This window comes from Lissotriton helveticus, chromosome 3_1 (assembly GCF_964261635.1).
Source record: "Lissotriton helveticus chromosome 3_1, aLisHel1.1, whole genome shotgun sequence".
NCBI classification, from domain to species: domain Eukaryota; kingdom Metazoa; phylum Chordata; class Amphibia; order Caudata; family Salamandridae; genus Lissotriton; species Lissotriton helveticus.
The window spans coordinates 300,198,890-300,217,907 of NC_136061.1; the positions used below are offsets into that span (position 1 = coordinate 300,198,890).

The 19,018-nt window shown below is 42.2% G+C and overlaps 1 protein-coding gene across 3 annotated transcripts in view; it reads right to left on the bottom strand.

Moving 5' to 3' along the window:
• Positions 1–19,018, bottom strand: part of PRR11 (proline rich 11) — a 309,219-nt gene that overhangs the window by 127,368 nt on the left and 162,833 nt on the right. For all 3 annotated transcript variants that reach the window (XM_078679847.1, XM_078679846.1, XM_078679848.1), the window contains exon 5: positions 13,560–13,865. In XM_078679847.1, coding sequence (XP_078535973.1) covers positions 13,560–13,865 — 306 coding nt within the window. The remainder of the gene's footprint in view (positions 1–13,559; positions 13,866–19,018) is intronic.

Consider the following 19,018-nt stretch of genomic DNA (forward strand, 5'->3'; position numbering starts at 1 on the left):
CATGTGAACGGCTTGGGCACTAAGATAAAACGGGGATTGGTTATGGCCTTTGTTAAGAGTACGGCCCCATACATAGCCCTACTCCAGGAAACACATTTAAATGGTACGTGGTGTGGATTTTTGGCCAGAGGGGCGTATAAGGTACTGGCCCATGTGGGGTACACATCGTGCTCAAGAGGGGTAGCCATTCTGGTTAGGAAGTCCCCCCCCTTTAACAGTCGCAAAAACATGGACGGATCCGCAAGGTACATTCGTTGGGGTAACGGACATGGAGATGCCAGAAGATTACGATTCTGTCATTGTACGCACCTCCTAAGCTACAGGCTAGAACCCTCGCAGGGGTAGCTGACATCATTCTGAACACGCCAGACACTTTACACATGGTGGGAGGGGATTTTAATGATGTTGTACACCCCCCTCTGGACAGGTCTGGGGACCGGGCGGACTCCTTGGTACAGTACCCTCTGGCGAGGTTTATTGACACAGTGGGGCTGACGGATGCCTGAAGATGGCTCCATTCGGATGCTAGGACTTACTCTTATTTTTCTGGGGCCCATAAGGTATATTCTAGGCTGTACTATGTCTTCTTGCCCCGTCGTGCACTTGATGTTACTAGCCGGGCAGAATACCTGGCACGAGGCATCTCGGAACACTCGCCGGTGTTGCTGACAGTGGGGACGAGACTTGGGACGAAGGGTAGGAGCTGGCGACTGGCGGCATGGGATCTCCAGTATAAGGACTTGTTGCGGGGATTTAGGGCAGATGTGAAGGTGTACCTGGCGGACAATCTGGGCTGAGTGCAGTCTGGGGTGACGTTATGGGAAGCTCTAAAGGCAGTCATGCGAGATAAAGTGCAGAATAGGCTAGTGGAAGAAAAGAGGAAAGTGCAGGGTGACCTACGTGACCTTGAGGCTCGTATTTTGGAGCTCGAACAGCGAAATGTAACGGATGGGGCGGCACACTCACTACGACAAGTGCTGGATGCTCAGCAGCAATACAAGGCCATGACACATGATGAGGCCAAGACGCAGGCGACCTTGCACAGACTGTACGATGTGGGGGACAAATCTGGGAAACTGTTGGCATGGCTGAGTCATAGGGAGAAAGAGGCGAGGTGGGTCGACCAGGTGTTGGATGCTAAGGGCCAAACCAGAAGAACGGATGAACAGATAGCGCAGACATTCGCAGCCTATTAAAATAAGTTCTATAAGGCTAGGGATCTAGGCTCGACGGACGAGATAGGCCAGTACTTGGATATGGTCGAAACCCCCAGTTTAGCTGTGGAGGCTCAGGAAAGCCTGGAGGAAGAGATTACAGTAGCCGAGGTGAGGGAGACAATAGCTAAACTCCGCCCGGGGAAGTCTCCTGGTCCAAATGGGTTCCCCGCGGAAATTTTTCAAAAAACGGCGGTCTTACTTACTACTCACATAGGCTTTGTTCAAGGGAGCGATGCAGGAGGGAACGTTACCCCCGGATCTCCGTATGGCCACAATAATACTCATCTATAAGCAGGGCAAGCCGCCAGGGAAGTGTGTGTCTTATCGCCCCATATCACTGTTGAATGTGGAGGTAAAACTCCTGTCGACGATTCTGGCGTTGAGATTGAGAAAGGTGATAACAGATCTGATACACCTGGACCAGACGGGCTTCCTGCCGGACAGGGCAACTAGGCACAACTTGAGGAGGACCCATAACTGGATGATGGAAGTGTGTGATCGTGGGCAGCCCCATGTATTTCTGTCCCTTGACGCTGAAAAGGCATTTGATGCGGTACACTGGCCCTTTTTAGAGGGAGTGTTGCTAAAGTTTGGATTCAGCCCGAAGTTTCAGAAGTGGGTTAACCTTCTCTATACTGACCCATGAGCGAGGGTCAAGGTTAATGGAGTGTTATCAAGGGACTTCCCTATAAGGAGAGGGACCCGTCAGGGGTGCCCTCTGTCACCGCTATTGTTCGCCCTCACCATAGAAGTGGTGGCGTGTGAAATACGGCAAGACAGAGGGATAACGGGATTTAGATTTGACCGAAGTGATGAATACGAATAGAAAATCTCGCTATACGCGGATGATATCCTTTTATACATCACTAATCCGGAGGTCTCGGTACCGCGCTTGCTCACTTTGTTGGGCCGGTATGGTTCACACTCAGGCTATACTATAAACTGGCACAAGTCAGTCCTGTGCAGCCCCAGGGGAGAGGGCATGGGGCCTGCCCTACCCGCGGCGCTACAGGTAACGACTGAGGGGTTTACATACTTAGGGATCTATATGACGAAGGACCGCCCTATTTCGTATAAGAAAAATATCCAACGAGTCCTTGCAAACTTTGCGGAGGACGCGCTCAGATGGAAGACCCTCCCCCTCACAATGCTATACCGGGCGGCAATGTATAAGATGATTACCCTGCCGCGGTTTTTATATGCATTGCAGAAGGAGTATTTCCCCGTTTCCCGACAGGTTTTTAAAGAGATAAATGAGGGGCTTCGGGCGTTCCTTTGGTTGGGGAAACAACCTAGGATAGCCCTAGAGACCCTACAGAGGAACCAATATGATAGGGGGATTTCCCTACCTAACATTGAGGCATATTATTGGGCGGAACATCTGGCACAGATAAATGACTGGCATATAGATTGGAGAGGGGAAAATTAGAGCATAGCACATGTCTACACTACATATATGGAGGTAGGGGAAAAGAAACACTACTATCTGCATCACGGGGTGACTGTAGAGCTGTGGGAAAGGGCGACAAGAAGGATTGGTTGGAAGCTCAAACCGTCGAGACAATCCCCGATATGGCATTGTACGTGGCTACGAGAGCTACATAAGTTGAAAGGGTTTAAAAGGTTTGATGACATTGGTATTTCAGTTCTGGGTGATGTACAGAAACAGGGCGCTCTGAAGTCCTTTCAGGTGTTGAGGGCGGAATACGGATTGCACCACACGCAGTTTCTGAAATATGCGCAAGTACGTCACGCCTGGCAGGCGGAGGGGTAGCTCTCAGGCCCCTTGCCAGTGTTCGCTCCACTAGAGGGTCGTCTGCTGCAGGACCAGGTCCCTGCTCAAATAGTTTCCTTGACTTACAAAACCCTGCTTAACAATATGCCGGACGGACTGGTGAAATTGAAAGGTACGTGGGAATCAAATCTGGGGGAGATGGACACACTTGACTGGGAGACTGCCCTGATGCATCCTAGGGAAGTGGCAATAAAATCCCGGCTCCGACTCATCCAATTTAAAATTCTCCATAGAGTTTATTATGATAGATATCGCTTGCATCAGAAGGGACAAGCCAGCGACCCTAATTGTCTAAGGTGTGGAAATGCAGAGGGAAACTTATCATACTATCTGGGAATGTAGGGTCATCCAGAACTACTGGGCCAAGATAATGGGGGAGTTTGGTGAAATACTTGAAACGGCCCTACCGATGGAGCCTAAATTGGTTCTATTGGGGATAACAAATGAAGTGGATTTGACCCGACCCCACTTAATTTTTCTAACACTGGCCTTAGTGGTGGCTAAGAGGGATGTGGCTCGGGCCTGGGGAGCTCCAACCCCCCCCCCCCGAGACTAGACGAATGGAGGAGGGGAATGGACATCTACATGGCAGCCGAAAGGGTTACATATAAAGCTAGAGGTTGCCCGAAGAAGTTTAAATAGAGTGTGGGGGAAATGGAGATGTTATTATGGTTTGAATGGGGGGCTTTGAAAGGGTGAGAATTGTCCTGCTTGTAGCCCTGGTGCTCCGAGGAAGGATTCGGCTGCTGTTACATATTGCAGAAGTAGATGGCACGTTACTGTACACAGGCGGAGTGATCTGTTTTGTGCAACTCTGAAGATGGTGGGTGGTGGGTGGGGGGAGGGCAGGGTATGGTGGACAATCTTATGTGACATGCTTGTTACGTTTCTATGGTTTAAAAATGCAAATAAAAATAATTTAAAAAAAAATTGGGCAAGGTTACAATACCTCTATATTGGGAAGTTTAAGAGTTATCTTTAAGACAAAGACATTCAGGAACATTTAGTTACAATGGCACATTTTGATTCAAATGAAACAAATGACACTGGTCACAACTTGGTGTGATTTTAGTACTACTTGAAAGTATGACTGAGGGTTCCCCAGCAGACAAAAGTTTACAAATAGCAAATTTTTTTAACAACAAGAGATCAAGAAACACAGGCCACACCTTTGATTAGAAACTGGAGTAGTGGGTTTGCCTAAAAATCAAACAGGGCGGTGTGCCTGTCGGCGAGGACTCGATGGATAGATCCAACTGAAAATTTAAACTTTTTGGGGGGATAAATACTGCTAACTGAAGTTCACTAATTGGCAGAATAGAGTGCAGAATAGTACCTGGATGGTTATGCAAGGAAATACTGCAAGACATATATAGAGAAGTGACCATCTCTGAGCATCTCGAAATCCGGGCAGTAATGCTTGGCAAAGGTATGCAGAGAAGCACATGTAGCTGCCTTGCAAATCTCTGCAATTGGGACTCCTTTTACAAGAGCAGAAGTGGTGAATTTAGCACTGGTGGAATGAGCTAATCCCTTCTTGGCCAGGGCTTAGCATGTCTTCATGCAGAAGCAGATTCACCTCCAGAGGGTCCTGTTTGCACCATCTTGTCTTTCTTTGCTCCGCAATATCCAATGAAAAGCTGGTCATCCAGTCTTATGACCTTAATGTGGTTGAGGTACTAATTGACAGCCCGCCTAGGATCAGACCTAGGCTACCTCTCCTCATCCTTTGTGGGATGGGACAGGGGATACAAGGTTGAAAGAGTGATGGACTGACCGTGATGAAAAGGTGTCATTACTTTTGGAAGGAAAGCAGCCCTAGTTTGCAAAACAAACTTTTCACGGCAAAAGAAAGTAGAGGGTAGACGGGACCTTCAAACCTGCGGCTCACTCACCCATTTGGGAGGAGTAGTGGCCACCAAAAATATTATTTTCAGGAGTCAACATCCGTACAGAACAACTCTGTAGGGGCTCAAACCAGTCACTATAAGAAAAGTTAAAACCAAATAACGTCCCACTGGGGGATACATATTCATCAGCCCCTTAAAAAAACGCTTGTGAATAGGAAGTTTGAAACGGGACGACTAATCTGCCAGACAGAGGAATGCCAACAATGCACTTAAATATCCATTGACAGTGCCAATCGCACAACCCCTCTGGGTAAGGGAAAGTGCAAATTGCAGGAGCTGGGACACCTTGGCCTGTAAGGGGTCTACATTGTTGTCCTTTTACCATGCAACAAAGTTGCCCCATCTGCTGATTAAGCGGATTTGAAAGGTGAAGAGGTGAAACGCTGACAGGAGGACATCCACCACCTCCTGTAGCAACTGGAAGGAACTCAGATGTCCCCACTCATTGTCCTGGCATGTTGCGGCCTTACATTGGGATGCAGCACTATCCCCTCCGAATGGGGAAAAAAGGTCAGGTCGAAAGGCAACTTGAGCGAGGGAGATGTGAAAAAATGCTGAAGGTCTGCGTACCTTACCCTCCTTGACAAATTCAGGGCTATGTGAGTGACTTGAGTCCGGTATTGACAAATCTTCCTCATAAGCAGAGTAATCAAGGGTATGGGGAGAGGGAGCTGAAGGTACCAACTTAACTGGAAGGCAGCTTCCAGGACTCCCCTAAACGAATATTGGAGGGCACAAAACTGCTGGCATTGAGCAATCTCCGATAAGGTAAATAAATCCAACTGAGAAATGCCCCACTTGGCGAAGATGTCCTAGGCTACCCATGGTAGGAGATGCCACTTGTGATCAGTAAGATAACGCTGGCTCAGGCCATCAGCCCTGACATTTAGAGACCCTGCATGGTGATTGGCAGTTAGCCAAATACCTTGACAGTGTGCCTAAGACAAGAGTCTCAATGCTTCCAGGCAAAGGAGATGAGACCCTACTCCACCTTGGTTGTTGATGTGTCACAGTGCTGCCATGTTGTCTATCAAAATCTGAGTGAAAGGCAAATTCCATATAAAAAGACCACCATAGGAGTGTGGAATAGTGTCATCCAATAATATGAAGACTCACCACCCAGATAGGAAGTCAATTATTCAATTTTATTATTCATAAATCGTATAAGTATTATATCTTATTATGACATTTTCTTATCTTGTTTCATTTGTATACTTCTTTGTTCTATTAAGGGTAGTTTACAATTCATATAGTTAAACTCTTAAAATCACAAAACTAACAAACAATTTGCACTAGACATGACAGATGATGGAGGCAATGTGGCAGGGTAGTTCACTAAATATGTTTATATGGAATTTGCCTTTCACTTAGCTATAGACTGTTTTCAAATTAATTAGTTTTCCCTATGTATAGCAAGTGCATTATTAGTATATAGGGGTCCCCTTTTTCCTAAACTGTCTATCAAAATCTGGACAGACCGACCCTGGATGGGAGGAGAGGAAGGCCTTGAGCACCAGTTAAATCAACCACAGTTGCAACAGGTTTATGTGAAGAACCTGTTCTTACGGAGACCAAAAACTCCTGAACTCCAGATCCTCCAGGTAAGGTCCCCATCTGTCACTACTGTAGTCATGGCCAGAGGAGGTTTGAAGGCCATCCCACAGCTTCAGTTCATCTTGTTTCCCCACCAAACTACGTCCGCAATAGCACTGGGAGAGATCACAATGGAGTCCACCATGTTTTTCCCATGCTGTAGGCTCTGCCTGTGGAGGCACCACTGCAAGGCCCACATGTGCCAATGTACGCATGCGACTAGGAGAACGTAGGAAGCCAGAAGACCAAGGAATAATAGGACCATCAAGACTAGGACTCGTGCCTTGATAAAACAATGGTACCATCTCCTTTATGTTGGTAATCTCTGAGGTGGGAGGGAAGGCACAGAGAAGAAGTGGAGTCCAGTACAGAATCTATGAACTTGAGTCATCGGGAGGACCTTAGGTGAGAATTGGGCTTGTTGATTAAAAAGCCCAGGTCAAATAGTAGGGACACTGTTCACTACAGGTAACTCAACACAATCCATGGTGACCCAGCTTTGATAATCCAAGTAGAGGAAAATAGGGATGCCCGACCGTCTAAGATGGGCTGTAACCATTGCAATCATGTGATGAAGACTCGAGGTGGTGATGTAAGCCATAGGAAAGTAGTGCAAATTGGTAGTGGGTAGAACCCACCACAAAGCGAAAATAAGTCCAGTGAGACTGCAGGATTGGGATGTGGAAAACTGCAACTTGTCAGTCTAGTTACACCATCAAGCCTCTTGCTTCCGAAGGCAGTAACTCTTGAGTTAAGGTCAGCACCTTGACCATTTCCCTTTTGATGAAGAAATTCAGCTACCTGAGGTCCAGGATTGGACGCAGACTTCCGTCCTTCTTGGGTACAAGGAAATAACGTCAGTAACATCCTTGACACTTTTCCTGCTCCAGCACGAACTCCACAGCTTTTTTCCAAATGAGTGCTGCCACCGTTTGCTGTTGATTAGTCAGGTGGTGGTAGTAAAGGTGGGTGGAGCCTGAAAGAAGGGAAAGGTTGAGCCTCTTTCTACTATTTGTAGGACACACTGGTCTGAAATAATGGATTTTCAGACCAGAAGAAAGAAGTGCCCCTGCCCACCCCCCCCCCTCCCCCACAGATTCCGGGTGTGTCTTCAGAAGAGAACTAACACTAGTTTCCTTAAAGGGCAGAGGAGGAAGAGCTGACTCTGTATCTACCCTTAAATTGGCGGACCAAAGGGCTGTAGGGCAGTTGAATTTGTGGCCTGGTAGTGTTGCATGGCGTTTTAAGATCCGAGCAAAATTTCCCGATTCATGCCTTTATATAGGTACAATTCACATTGCCCTAATATAGGCATAGAAATCATACCCTTATTTAGACATAGCCCATGCAGTCCAAATACAGCCATGGCTACTTGCACCCATTCCAAAAAGCCACAGCGATTTCTTGGAAAAATCAGCTTAAGCAGTCAGGGACATCCCCTTGCTTGAATATTGATTTGTCCAAGAACTCATGGAGTTTTCAAAGAACTACCATTCCCTTGGGGTTCTTTGAAGACATTATTATGCCAGGCTTTACGTCAAACTAGGCACCTTCAAGGTATAAATATGCCTCTACTTGCTCTAGCAAATACACAGTGGTTCGGAGCAGCTCGACTATCTACTTGCCCGACACAGCTCGCTACAGCAAGTGCCGATGGAAGCCGACCCTCCAGCTGACACACTGATTGAGGAGCTGTCCTTTCTCTCGCTGAGAATCCAGCTCCAGTGTTTCCAAGCTCCCCTCGCAGGGTGTTGGGAAATTGAGTCCCAAGACAAGAGATACCAGACCTCCTTCATTCTAGACCCTAGAGCGAAATCTTGGATTGATTCTTGGCAAAGAAGCTAAATCTATGCTACAGCACACTTACTTCTTCCCTCATACTAGACTTAGGTTAGGTACATTGGGGTAGGCATATTTTAGAAGCACCAGTTGAGTACTTTAAGCCTTTGTTATTTATGTATGTATTTATCTATGGTTTAGAAACCATACTATGCTTTTACAGTATTATTTCATAATACTCTTCTCGCTGTACGCATTATACTTTACAGCCTGTATTATGATTGTAGCAGTTCACTTTACTTGCATGAGAAAGAAGACTGTTCAATAAATCCTTTTATTGAAAACGCCCGTCTCTCTATTTCTCTGCACCTCTGATGAAACGAAGCATGCACAATTGACTGAGTAAAATATCTATCTATTGTTTCCACGACTCTAGAGATATATTTCTTATTCATGGGAAACAAAGTTGTCATGTCTATGCGGTTGTCAGAAACTAATCCCTTCTTGTGAATTCGAGAAAGTTTCTAGTGACCTCTGAGCTAGCTGGCACTCACAACTAAGTTTAATATACTCGATAGAGACCTAGTAGACATAAGTCCTATGTCAAATCTATAGGATATATTATTCCAATGCGCCGAGCATATTGGGAATATAGGAACTACACTACAGTAGTGTCATGGGCAGATCTTCTTGGAGACCAGTGGTAAGTCTTCTTCAAGCATAGGAATGGCCTACTATCTCCAGAAACAATACCAGACTGTAACTGGAAATCTATTATTGGTCCAGGAATAATATTGTAATTGTATTTATATAGTGTGTACTACCCCTGATCAAAGCGTTTTTCGGCGAGTATCACGCTACTCCTGAACCCAAAAGGGATTAGTGGTGAATAAGTGTAGGGAAATATGACTTAATTTGAGTGGTGGACATGTGAGTCGTTAGTTGGATTGAAAAAGATAATGGAGGGATAGAAGAGGAAGGAGTCTATAAAGTGTTTATTGGGAGAGCATATTAGGAGGAGGTTTGGGATGAGTAAAAAAGAGCTGGAGGAGGGAAGAGTCTCTAGAAATGGATTAGGGAAGTCGTAGTAGTTAAATGAGGTCTCCGATGAGTCTAAGGAGGAATACAAAAGGAAAGAATTTGGAAAGGGTTGTTTGAAACATCTTAGTAGTAAAATGAGGTTTGAGGTGATACAAGGAGGGATAGAGGATAGAAGCGTTTAGAAAGGGTGCATTTGGAGATCATAGGAGTAGAATGGGTTGTTTTGGAGAGGATAGTAGTAGAATGAGGTTTGGGATGAGTCAGATAGTGGAGGTAGAGGATATACTGAGAGGTATTGGGTGAAAGAGTAGTGCATTGGAGAGAAGCAAACTTTTTTTAATAGTAAAGTAATGAATATATGATACATAAGTACATGGAAGGTATACATGTATGAGAAAGGTAATATATGGAGCTGTAAGATGTATTTAATGAACTCAGACTTTCAAGTGTTGATGTACTTTAAGCTAATTGAGTGTGAATTTTTCTTTTCAATAATTCAATATTGAAGCAATTGTAGATAAATAGTTATGATAGAATGTACATATTGTGATAGATAAACGGAGAACCAAAAGTATCTTATCAAATAATTTATATGAAAACTATGCAGAGACATATATACATGTTAAGCATTGGATAATATAACCATAAGTAATATGAACATTTGTTAAACAGATCTAAAGAATATTTATATATTTATATACATAATTACTATACATATTTATAGAAAGAAATACACATATCAAGATACACACATATAATCAAATTAAATTCTTATATACACAGGGATTTGTGTTTGAGTATGTTGCTTATGTAGGGAAGAGCAAACTTCTGAGTAGTCTTCTGAAGATCAGATAGTTGGTGATCTCATGTTTGGGGGTAATGAATTCTAAAGTTTAGCTGCTTGAACAGAGAAGGATGTGCCACCTATGTTTTTTTTCTTGTATGGTGCGATTTTGAGGCAAGGTGCCAATCTGGAGCGGAGGTGTTTGTGTTGAATGTATTTGATGATTTTATTCTTGATGAAAAACAGCTGTTTTCCATGTATTGCTTTGTGGGGACTGTATAGGAGAGGGGCTACAGTGCACGCATCTAAGCAAGTTCATTGTAGAAGGGAGCTATGGCGTACATGTTAGACCCTGGCATGAAGCGGTAATGGGGAAGCAATTACAGGTAGGGTTGTTGCTGACAAAAGGAAAATCTCCTGGAGAATCTCTGAAAGCATTGAAATTGCTGGTGATACCTTTGGGGTTGAGGCTTTTGGAAACCAATGGATCGGGCTGCTGCCTTGCTGGCCTTAAACCTTTCCATAGTTGAATCTGCTTTATCTCAGAATAGACTGGTGCCATCAAATGGTAGGTCCACAAGGTTGTCTTGCATATCATTCAAAAAGCCTGAAGTTCTGAGCCAGACCTGGCGTTTTGATGGAGATCGCGGTAACCTTGATGTGCTTTAAAATGTTCTGTCCTTCATGTAACACAATCCTGGAAACGTGCCTGCATACCTTCGGGACCGTGCAGAGTGATCAGCGGAGGTTTATCTCACAGAGCATGGGTGGGTAATTGACGTTCAACGATTTGAGAGCCATGCTTCCAACTGGGAAAACCTTCTTCACCTATGGTTCTAGCTGTGTGGATTCCCTATCCAAGGGAACAGTTGGGAACTTGCCTTACATCTGTCTGAGAAACAGGATGCTTGTATCACTAAAGTCTCTGGACAAAGGTATGCGGAGAGAGAAGCTGGGTCCCTAGGAACAGAAAGATAGGGTCTAGCTACTAGCCTATTAACTGCCAGTGCTGAGCAAGGTTTCTCCCAGCCTCCATGACAGGGTTCACCAAGGCTTCAGTAGAAAAGGCAGTAATGGTTCTTATGTGGGAGTTGAGTAGTAGGACCTCTGTAAGGACATTCGTATTTACAGCTACTAAAGGTAGTTGTAGATCCAGTAATGCAGCTGTTTTTCTGTCCACTGACTAAAAAGGCATGACCTTGCGGAGGGAGGACTTTAGCAGAAAAACTCAATCTCCATCTCTGGCAAATTGACAAAAACACTAGTTGAGGATACACTTGAAATCTCATAGAGATGTTCTTCCTCATCATCCCCAGAGGGATAAAGATTAAGAGGTTTTGAGTCACTGAATCAGACCTGAAGAGGTCATGGATCCTCTCATGAAACTCCTCTTCTTCAATCATCCTCTGAGCCTCCCACTAGGGCCTCTTCTGAGCCGAGGGGCTACGAGGGTGGAGGAGGGCCAGTGGCTTTGATGGCAGCTTCGGGTGAGGTCTGTGGCTTCAGTGAAAGTGCCAACCATGGCGCCGATGGAAGAATCATATACCTGTACGGCGGTGAAGGCAGGAGCAGGCATTGGGGCCGCAGGCCTAGAGCCATACCATCGGCATAAACATGGGTAGGCTGAATGGTGTTCCAGCTCTGAAAGGCACACCAGAATGGTTTGCGGCCAAGGTGAAGGTGCCAAACATTGCATTAAGGAACGCTGCTGGGTCTCAACTGGTGTCAGAAGCTTTGGGAAACTAGGATATGGCGACGTAAGTCTGGTAATGACGGAGCTGATGTGGACAGATCCAAAGCTACCGGTCGTTCCAGATTGAAATTTGGGTCTTGCTATGCAACAGGCTTGGAGCTGGCAGGATTAGGGTCAGAAGGCTCCACCAAGACTAACTCTGGCTCCAAAGATGAAGATCCTGTAGGAAGACGGGGCAGTCTAGGGGTTTTACCTCTTCCGTGCTTCTTGTGTTTCCTATGCCTCTTGTGTTTTGTTCCAGATGAATGGGAAGAAGGGGATCTGGACTTAGGTCTTGATTTACAACTACGTCATCTGCAGTTATGGGCCAAGGCAATGAATAGATGGGCTTGAGATCCCCGATGGCCTTTGGGTGCATACTCTGAAGAATCGTAGTACGAGCCAAGGCACCAAGAGCAGATAGCGTGTAAGTCATAATGGACATTCGTCCTTCACGATCCTTACAGGGCTTGAAGCTTTGAAAGAGGCATAGCACTGCACTATGAAAAAATATTTATGTGAGGTTCTGCATCAAATGCATGGAAAAAAAGGAAACTGATGTTGTGTGCTAAGATGGTTGCTATACAGCTTCACTGACGTCATATGGAGCTACTTTTTGGCATTGTACAAAGCCACCGCCCCCTACTTGCGAAGTGAGAGCTTTGTAGTTTCCAGATCCAGTCTGACACCTTTAATTATTCTACAGGTGAGGAATCTACAGGTAGAAGCATCCATCCAAAATGTAGGTGTTCATTACACCTCAAATTCAATTTTGGGGAAAAACTCTGCATCATATTACAAGTTAGATCACAAATCAGACACAACATGCACCCAATGTAGATGTTTTATTCCACAAACTGTGCAGGTAAAATTCACCACAAACGTCTACAGAAAATAGCGGACATGTGCTGCTTGGGCACATCGGAATAGGGAATCCCATTCACTAATAGTACGTTATATTCCATTCTGAGATGTCAAACTCTGAATCAAGTTCATATTGCGCACCCACTAAAAGTCACACACAACCTGTGATAACATTAATTAGGGGTTGCGCAATTTGAGCCCCATTTTTCAGGTCTTCTCTAATTACTTTAGTGTTAGAAATAACAATGCTAGATAGAGATGCAGCTAACATGCATTAGGATGTTGAATAACATGTATGTAGGCGGTAAGCAAAATGTCGCTTACATGAGAAAGGATGGATATCTAGAGCTACAGAATGAGAAGGGCAAAAGGTGACGTGAGTAGAAACAAAGATAAAGTAGTATCATTTTATTTCTGGAATATTGTTTCATAGGTCCAAACATTTACTTTCTAGTTGTTTAGTTTAATTTAGTTTGTTTCCTTTTAGTTTCTGTCAAGCATCATTTATTGGCAAGATCAATGTGTAAAATATTTTGTGATCAACAAGGACAAACAGAAAGAGAGATCTGGCTTCTCTGGCGGGAAACAAGGACAAATTCTTGATGGTTTTCTTATTGCCGAAATTATTTAGACTGGTTAACTCAAGAAACCAGACACAATGGCATCACAAGAAGCAAGAGCTCGTACATAGCAGATAATTTGGAAAACAAAATGGCTTTCACATTAAAAGAAGAAAAAAGAAATTGTATTGCACACTAAAAATAAAGGCAGAAACCTAAGAAACCGAACATGCGGTACAAATAAAATGTAAAAGCACCTTTCAATGCAACATACAACAGCCTACCTTTAGTACTTTGGAGTTTCCTACTTTCTTCATAATCACTACTGGCTTTGACACGAAGAAGGTGGGAGGTGGCAGCGGAGGAGGAGGAGGTGGTGGTGGTGGTGGTGGTGGCGGCGGCGGAGGTGGTGGTGGTGGTGGCAGCAGTGGCGGAGGCCAAGAAGGTGGTAAAACTGTCAGTGTGACAGAAGATGGCACTTCAGGCTGTAAAAGATTGCTAGGAATAGCTGGGAAGCTAGCGTCCAAAACAGAACAGTTGGGACATCTTTGCCAAGAAGAACGATCTAAAGAACTGAGAGGTCCACCATTCTGAAACGAGAAAAACACATTGTGGGAAAAAGAATCAGACATGCATGATTATTTCCTGTTTAATTAAAAAGAAATTCCAAAACTTTCTGGTTTTACGGACCATAAAGTAATTATGTATAGAGTTCAGTTTCAAACAGCATCACAGAGATACAAAGCATATAAAGGTTTATCTCAATTATAAAACCTTTCTGGCCTTCTTGAGAGCGAATTTAAGAACTCACTCTGATAAAGCTCTACTTGACCTTTTACTTACATCTGCGGTGAAAATGATTTTTGCCAACTGGAAGGACACGAGTAAGACATCTTATAAAGGCAGGATAAACAGGATCCCCCACCTCAGAGGGGCAGATAACAACGCATTACAAAACTCCCTGTGGAAACCTTCATCCATGTTGATGTGGAACTCTTTGGACACTTATCTAGACTCTTACGAGCCTCCATAAACACTACTGTATGCCCTTGAATCATATCCTGTGCCTTTACTGACGTATCACTTGAATATTTGTATTTCATTATTGTTACCTGTACTAGGCTGTTATATGTTAGGCCTATCAATATCGGACTGCTCTTGTGCCAACATATGCATAGAATTTTGGAAATAAATGTTATTGCTCGACTAGCCTTTGCTCTCCCATTCCTTCTCTTCTCTTTCTTTCCCTTCCTTTCTGCCTGTCTTTTGTTCTTTTATTATTGATCACTTAGGCTAGTTTCTTCATACCCACGTGGGCGTAATAACCTCACTTTATGATTGTATATGTGATAATTTTGCCTTAGATGTCTTATGTTAACCCTGTTACAGTGTTTTCTGTCTTCCCTCTTAAAAATCAATAAAGTATTTTGAAATAAAAAAATAAAAAAGAAACCTTTGTGGTCTATGAAACCGATGTCAATTTATATAAAAATATTAAAAAAGATGGTGTTTTAGACAATTACACTACTTTTATCATGAGTTATGAATAAAATTCCCCTTGGAGGAAGGCATCGTCTACACTACAGCAACACCTGCAATTTTAGTGGTCCTAAAATCTGTGGTAATGCTTCTATTTCCATGGCAAAAACAAACCTCGTCTACTTAAAATGGCCTCAAATATTTTAGTGACCTGATGTTAGTTTCCAATGTATTTCATAAAGTAGGTTCCTTGCAACCGTGTAAACAAATCTTACTGGGAGTAACATTTAGAAAAATCTCCTTTAAACATAAGACATTAAACACTCATTCCAGACGGGATTATTACTAAGATCGTACAATATACCTCAATTTGGAAAATATGGGTATATTTGCAGAAACTGGGAAAAAAGACTGTTGTGGTCATTCCAGTACGCTTACTTCCGAGTGGAAAATGCATGCACTGCCAGGCAAAAAAAGCAAAGCTTTTCTAAAAATAAAAATAAAAAAAGTGGTAATTTTAAGAATGGTTTGTGCTTCCTGTGTGGCCTGCCGCAATCCCAGAGTCACCAAACTATACTACCTCCTACATGTGATTTTTTTTTAAGTTGTAGCTTAGCATTTGTCTGTAGTAATGAGGGGGGGCAATTTTGTGAAGAAGGGCTTGGATTATGAGTAATGGGATTGAAATCATCATGAAGAAAAAGTTTCTTCCGAAACGTCCTGCTCAAATGACAAAACAAAGTTAGCTAAAAGCATGCAAATTGCCCATGTTGCTGAAATACAAACACCGGCATGGGGTTTGCGTTTTCAAAACATCATCATTATTGCCTTTGCTCTTATAGCAAGAGCGTAAAGGAGCTTGAACCCCATAACGTTTCTGTACTATGGAAGAATATCCATATATCAATCATGGTCAAAGATACTTTATAACATGGAGAAAAAACCACCATAGATCACTGGTAGATTTTCTCTTTTCTCCTTTCTATATGAAAGTGCAAAGCTCTTGAAAGTCAATACTATCTAAAGTTCCTCTGTTGACGAAGTATGGTGTCTAAGCTAGAATACAGGAACAAATATTTCTCCATTTAGGACCTTTTGGATCAAGGATGTAATTGTCTATCAATTGTCACATCAAGGCATAATTTTAAAGAGGGATATGTAAAAGCCAGCCAAAGTGATGTCCCAAACTCATTTCCCAGTAAAATTATGTAATTAGGGGTATACAGATCTCAATGGCTGACATGTTATATTTGTAGAAATTTTTGTGGAAGCCATTAATGAATGACAAGATATCATTCAAGAAAGTCTTGTTATGGATAAGTTCCTCTCTAAAGTCAAGTACCAAGACCAAAGTCACTTGAGTTTGTTCTGCTTTCCAGTAGAGTACATTCTAGCACTGCACCTAATGGTAACATCTTCTCCCAAGGTGCTCATATGCATCTAAGCTAGATTTTCAGGAAATATGCATTAAGTTCAACATTGCAAGGCATGAGTGAAAGATCAACCATGTTGAACTAGAAGATCCAGAAACTGTGGATGCATTAAGAAGTTGTTCTATGAACGAAGAAGGCATTCTGAGAATCACAATTTAAAAGGCCAAACATCATCCGAGATATGACAATATTTTTGAACATAAAGAATCTGATGAATCAGAGAAAAATCAGAGAGAAGTCATAAAGAAACTTGTCTGATGACACCAAGTAAAGAGCTTTTGCCAGAGACTTCTTCCTCAATCTCAAATAGGAAACAAGCTCAGACACTGATAAGTGCTCACTACGATTAACATATCTATTCCTGAATATCTCTAGCTGTTGAAAACTATCAGTTGCTTTCCTACTCATGCACAACTTGGTGGAGTCTCTTCTCATAAAGAAGCAACACAAATTATATTTTTGAAGGACTAGTCCAAAAGAGCAGAGGCAGGAAGTCTTTGCCCCTCCGTGTTTGTGTAAACAAAAAGTAGCAGCCATGTTTGCTGTGAAGACTTAACTTTCCTGTGGAGGAGGAGAGGAAGGAAGAGAAGTTGGGAAACACCTGGAAAACAGCTTGGGTCTCCCATCTTGGATAGATAACGAGTAGGGCTCCTGGCTATATGGTATATATTTTTGGGACATTTCTGTCAGTATTTATCCATATTTATTTTGATGATTTTATCTCCATCTATTTTTATTTTGTGCTTAGCATATAAATGAAGCTGAAATGGGCATATATATATCCACATTTATTTAACTGATAAATGTATATTCACATTCATATTCACATTTGAATAGTCATCTGAAATTATTTGCATTGTAGAACAGTGCAAACAGTTGAATATCTAAACTTATATAAGCTTAATTTGGAAATTATTTTTCCTTCTCTACCGGTGAATCTGCACACGTGGCACTTATAATTGACAATAGTAAGAGTCATCCAAAGCAGAGCTATTTTCTCATATTTAAAAATAAAAAACATACTCCCAGTCACGCTGAATGAGTTAGTTCTTCCGATTCCGAGGTGCTAGAGACAGGAATGAAGACCCTTTCAGCAGGTTTGATTAGAGGGTCCACAAATGAAAGCAACTGTGATTTACTATTGTCTTTCACTAAGATTCCAGTGACTGATCCAAATTCAAAGCAGATGTCCTTGCAGAATCCTCATCTGAAACTGTATTAAGACAAAGTCTAGGATCCAAAAGAGAAAAGAAGTCTGAGCCTCTGTAAACACAATGTCAGTGGAGACATTACGAATAGCAAGAGTTCTTCCTGGAAGTGGAGATGCATGACCCAACAAGACTTTTACTGTTTCTCTAATCTGAAGTCTGTGCAATGAAATCAAGTTAGACTCTTAGGTGATGGAAAGTCACTGGCTATACAGAGTATTGGAAACAAGACAATGCTCTCTTACCAAGACAGTGCAGACTGAGCCTTGACTAGCCAGTTTTATAAATAGTGGACCAAGCATAGCCCCTTAAGTTGAAGGTTGTCCACTACTAATTACAGCACCTAATACATACTGTAGAAGAAGACCTATGACAGAAAGGGAGGCACATTTATTAGCTATAGCGGCTTCTGATGATTATATGTGTTTAGAATGCTGCTCCTTAGCCAGAATATTAAAGTACACAATTTGAAGGCCATCCAGATCGTCAAGGTCTGAACTATTTTTATCTTTTAGAAATACTAGATTAAGTCCTAAGAGTCCACTATCCGCTTGAAGACTCAGGTCTTTCTGAACACAAGTAAGTATCAGCAGGATAGCTCAATGACATCTGGTGCAGCCAGCATGTCACAAGTTCAAATCCTGGGAAAAGCCAACCTCCACGCTTCTGATTATGATAAACAGAGTACCATCAAACTAAGTAATAGTAACACCAGTTACTTAAATGGGATTAAAATGTCAAAAACTGTGGTATGAAGCTGTTTAAAAAAAAGTTTTAAGTGGAATTAATCCCAGTCTTTTTATTATTTTCTCTTGGTAATTTCATTGCTCCCTGAAGATGTTAGTGAATTTCCTTCAGAAGCTCCGTAAATTACCTCCCACCCCTTTGCTGCCTACCATTCTGTAGAAAATAACATCTCATAGGGAAAGTTGGAACATCAGAGTACCAGGATGAGCCAGGAAGATGTGTTACTTTTTCCAAGTCTTATTTCAAATATCTCTTGGTTTACAGTTACCCTGGCTAAGAATGGTCTAAATCTTAATAGATGTAAGGAATTTCTAGCTGATATATTTTAGCTTTTGTTCATTCACCTGTTTATGGTGGGTTATCCATTTCGATTACATATGATCAGGAATTTCATACCTATAAACTATGGTTTTTTTTGGCGGGGAACATCCTTTACAACGCAACTATTACTACGCTGTACTTTTACAACGCAACTTTTACCACGCAGGTTCCATTACAACGCATGTTTTTACAACGCATGCTAGTACAACGCAGAGGCCATTACAATGCATGCCATTACTACGTAAGTTTTATTGATTTTTTTATATAATGTTTTAACTGTTGTATATTGTTTTTTTGGAGTTTTTTAAGTAATTATTTAAATTTAAAAAATAAATAAAATTGAGATTATTAATTTAAATTTAAAAAGTATTTATTAATACTCTTGTTTAATCTATGTATAAAATGTAAAGTATTTTTACAATTAAAAATTTAAACATGAATCTATGTTAAAAATGTATAGTATTTTTTAAAATATAAATTAAAACATGAAATTATTTTTAAAAAATCTTGTTTATTAAAAAAAAAATGAAATTAATACTCTTGTTAAATATGTTA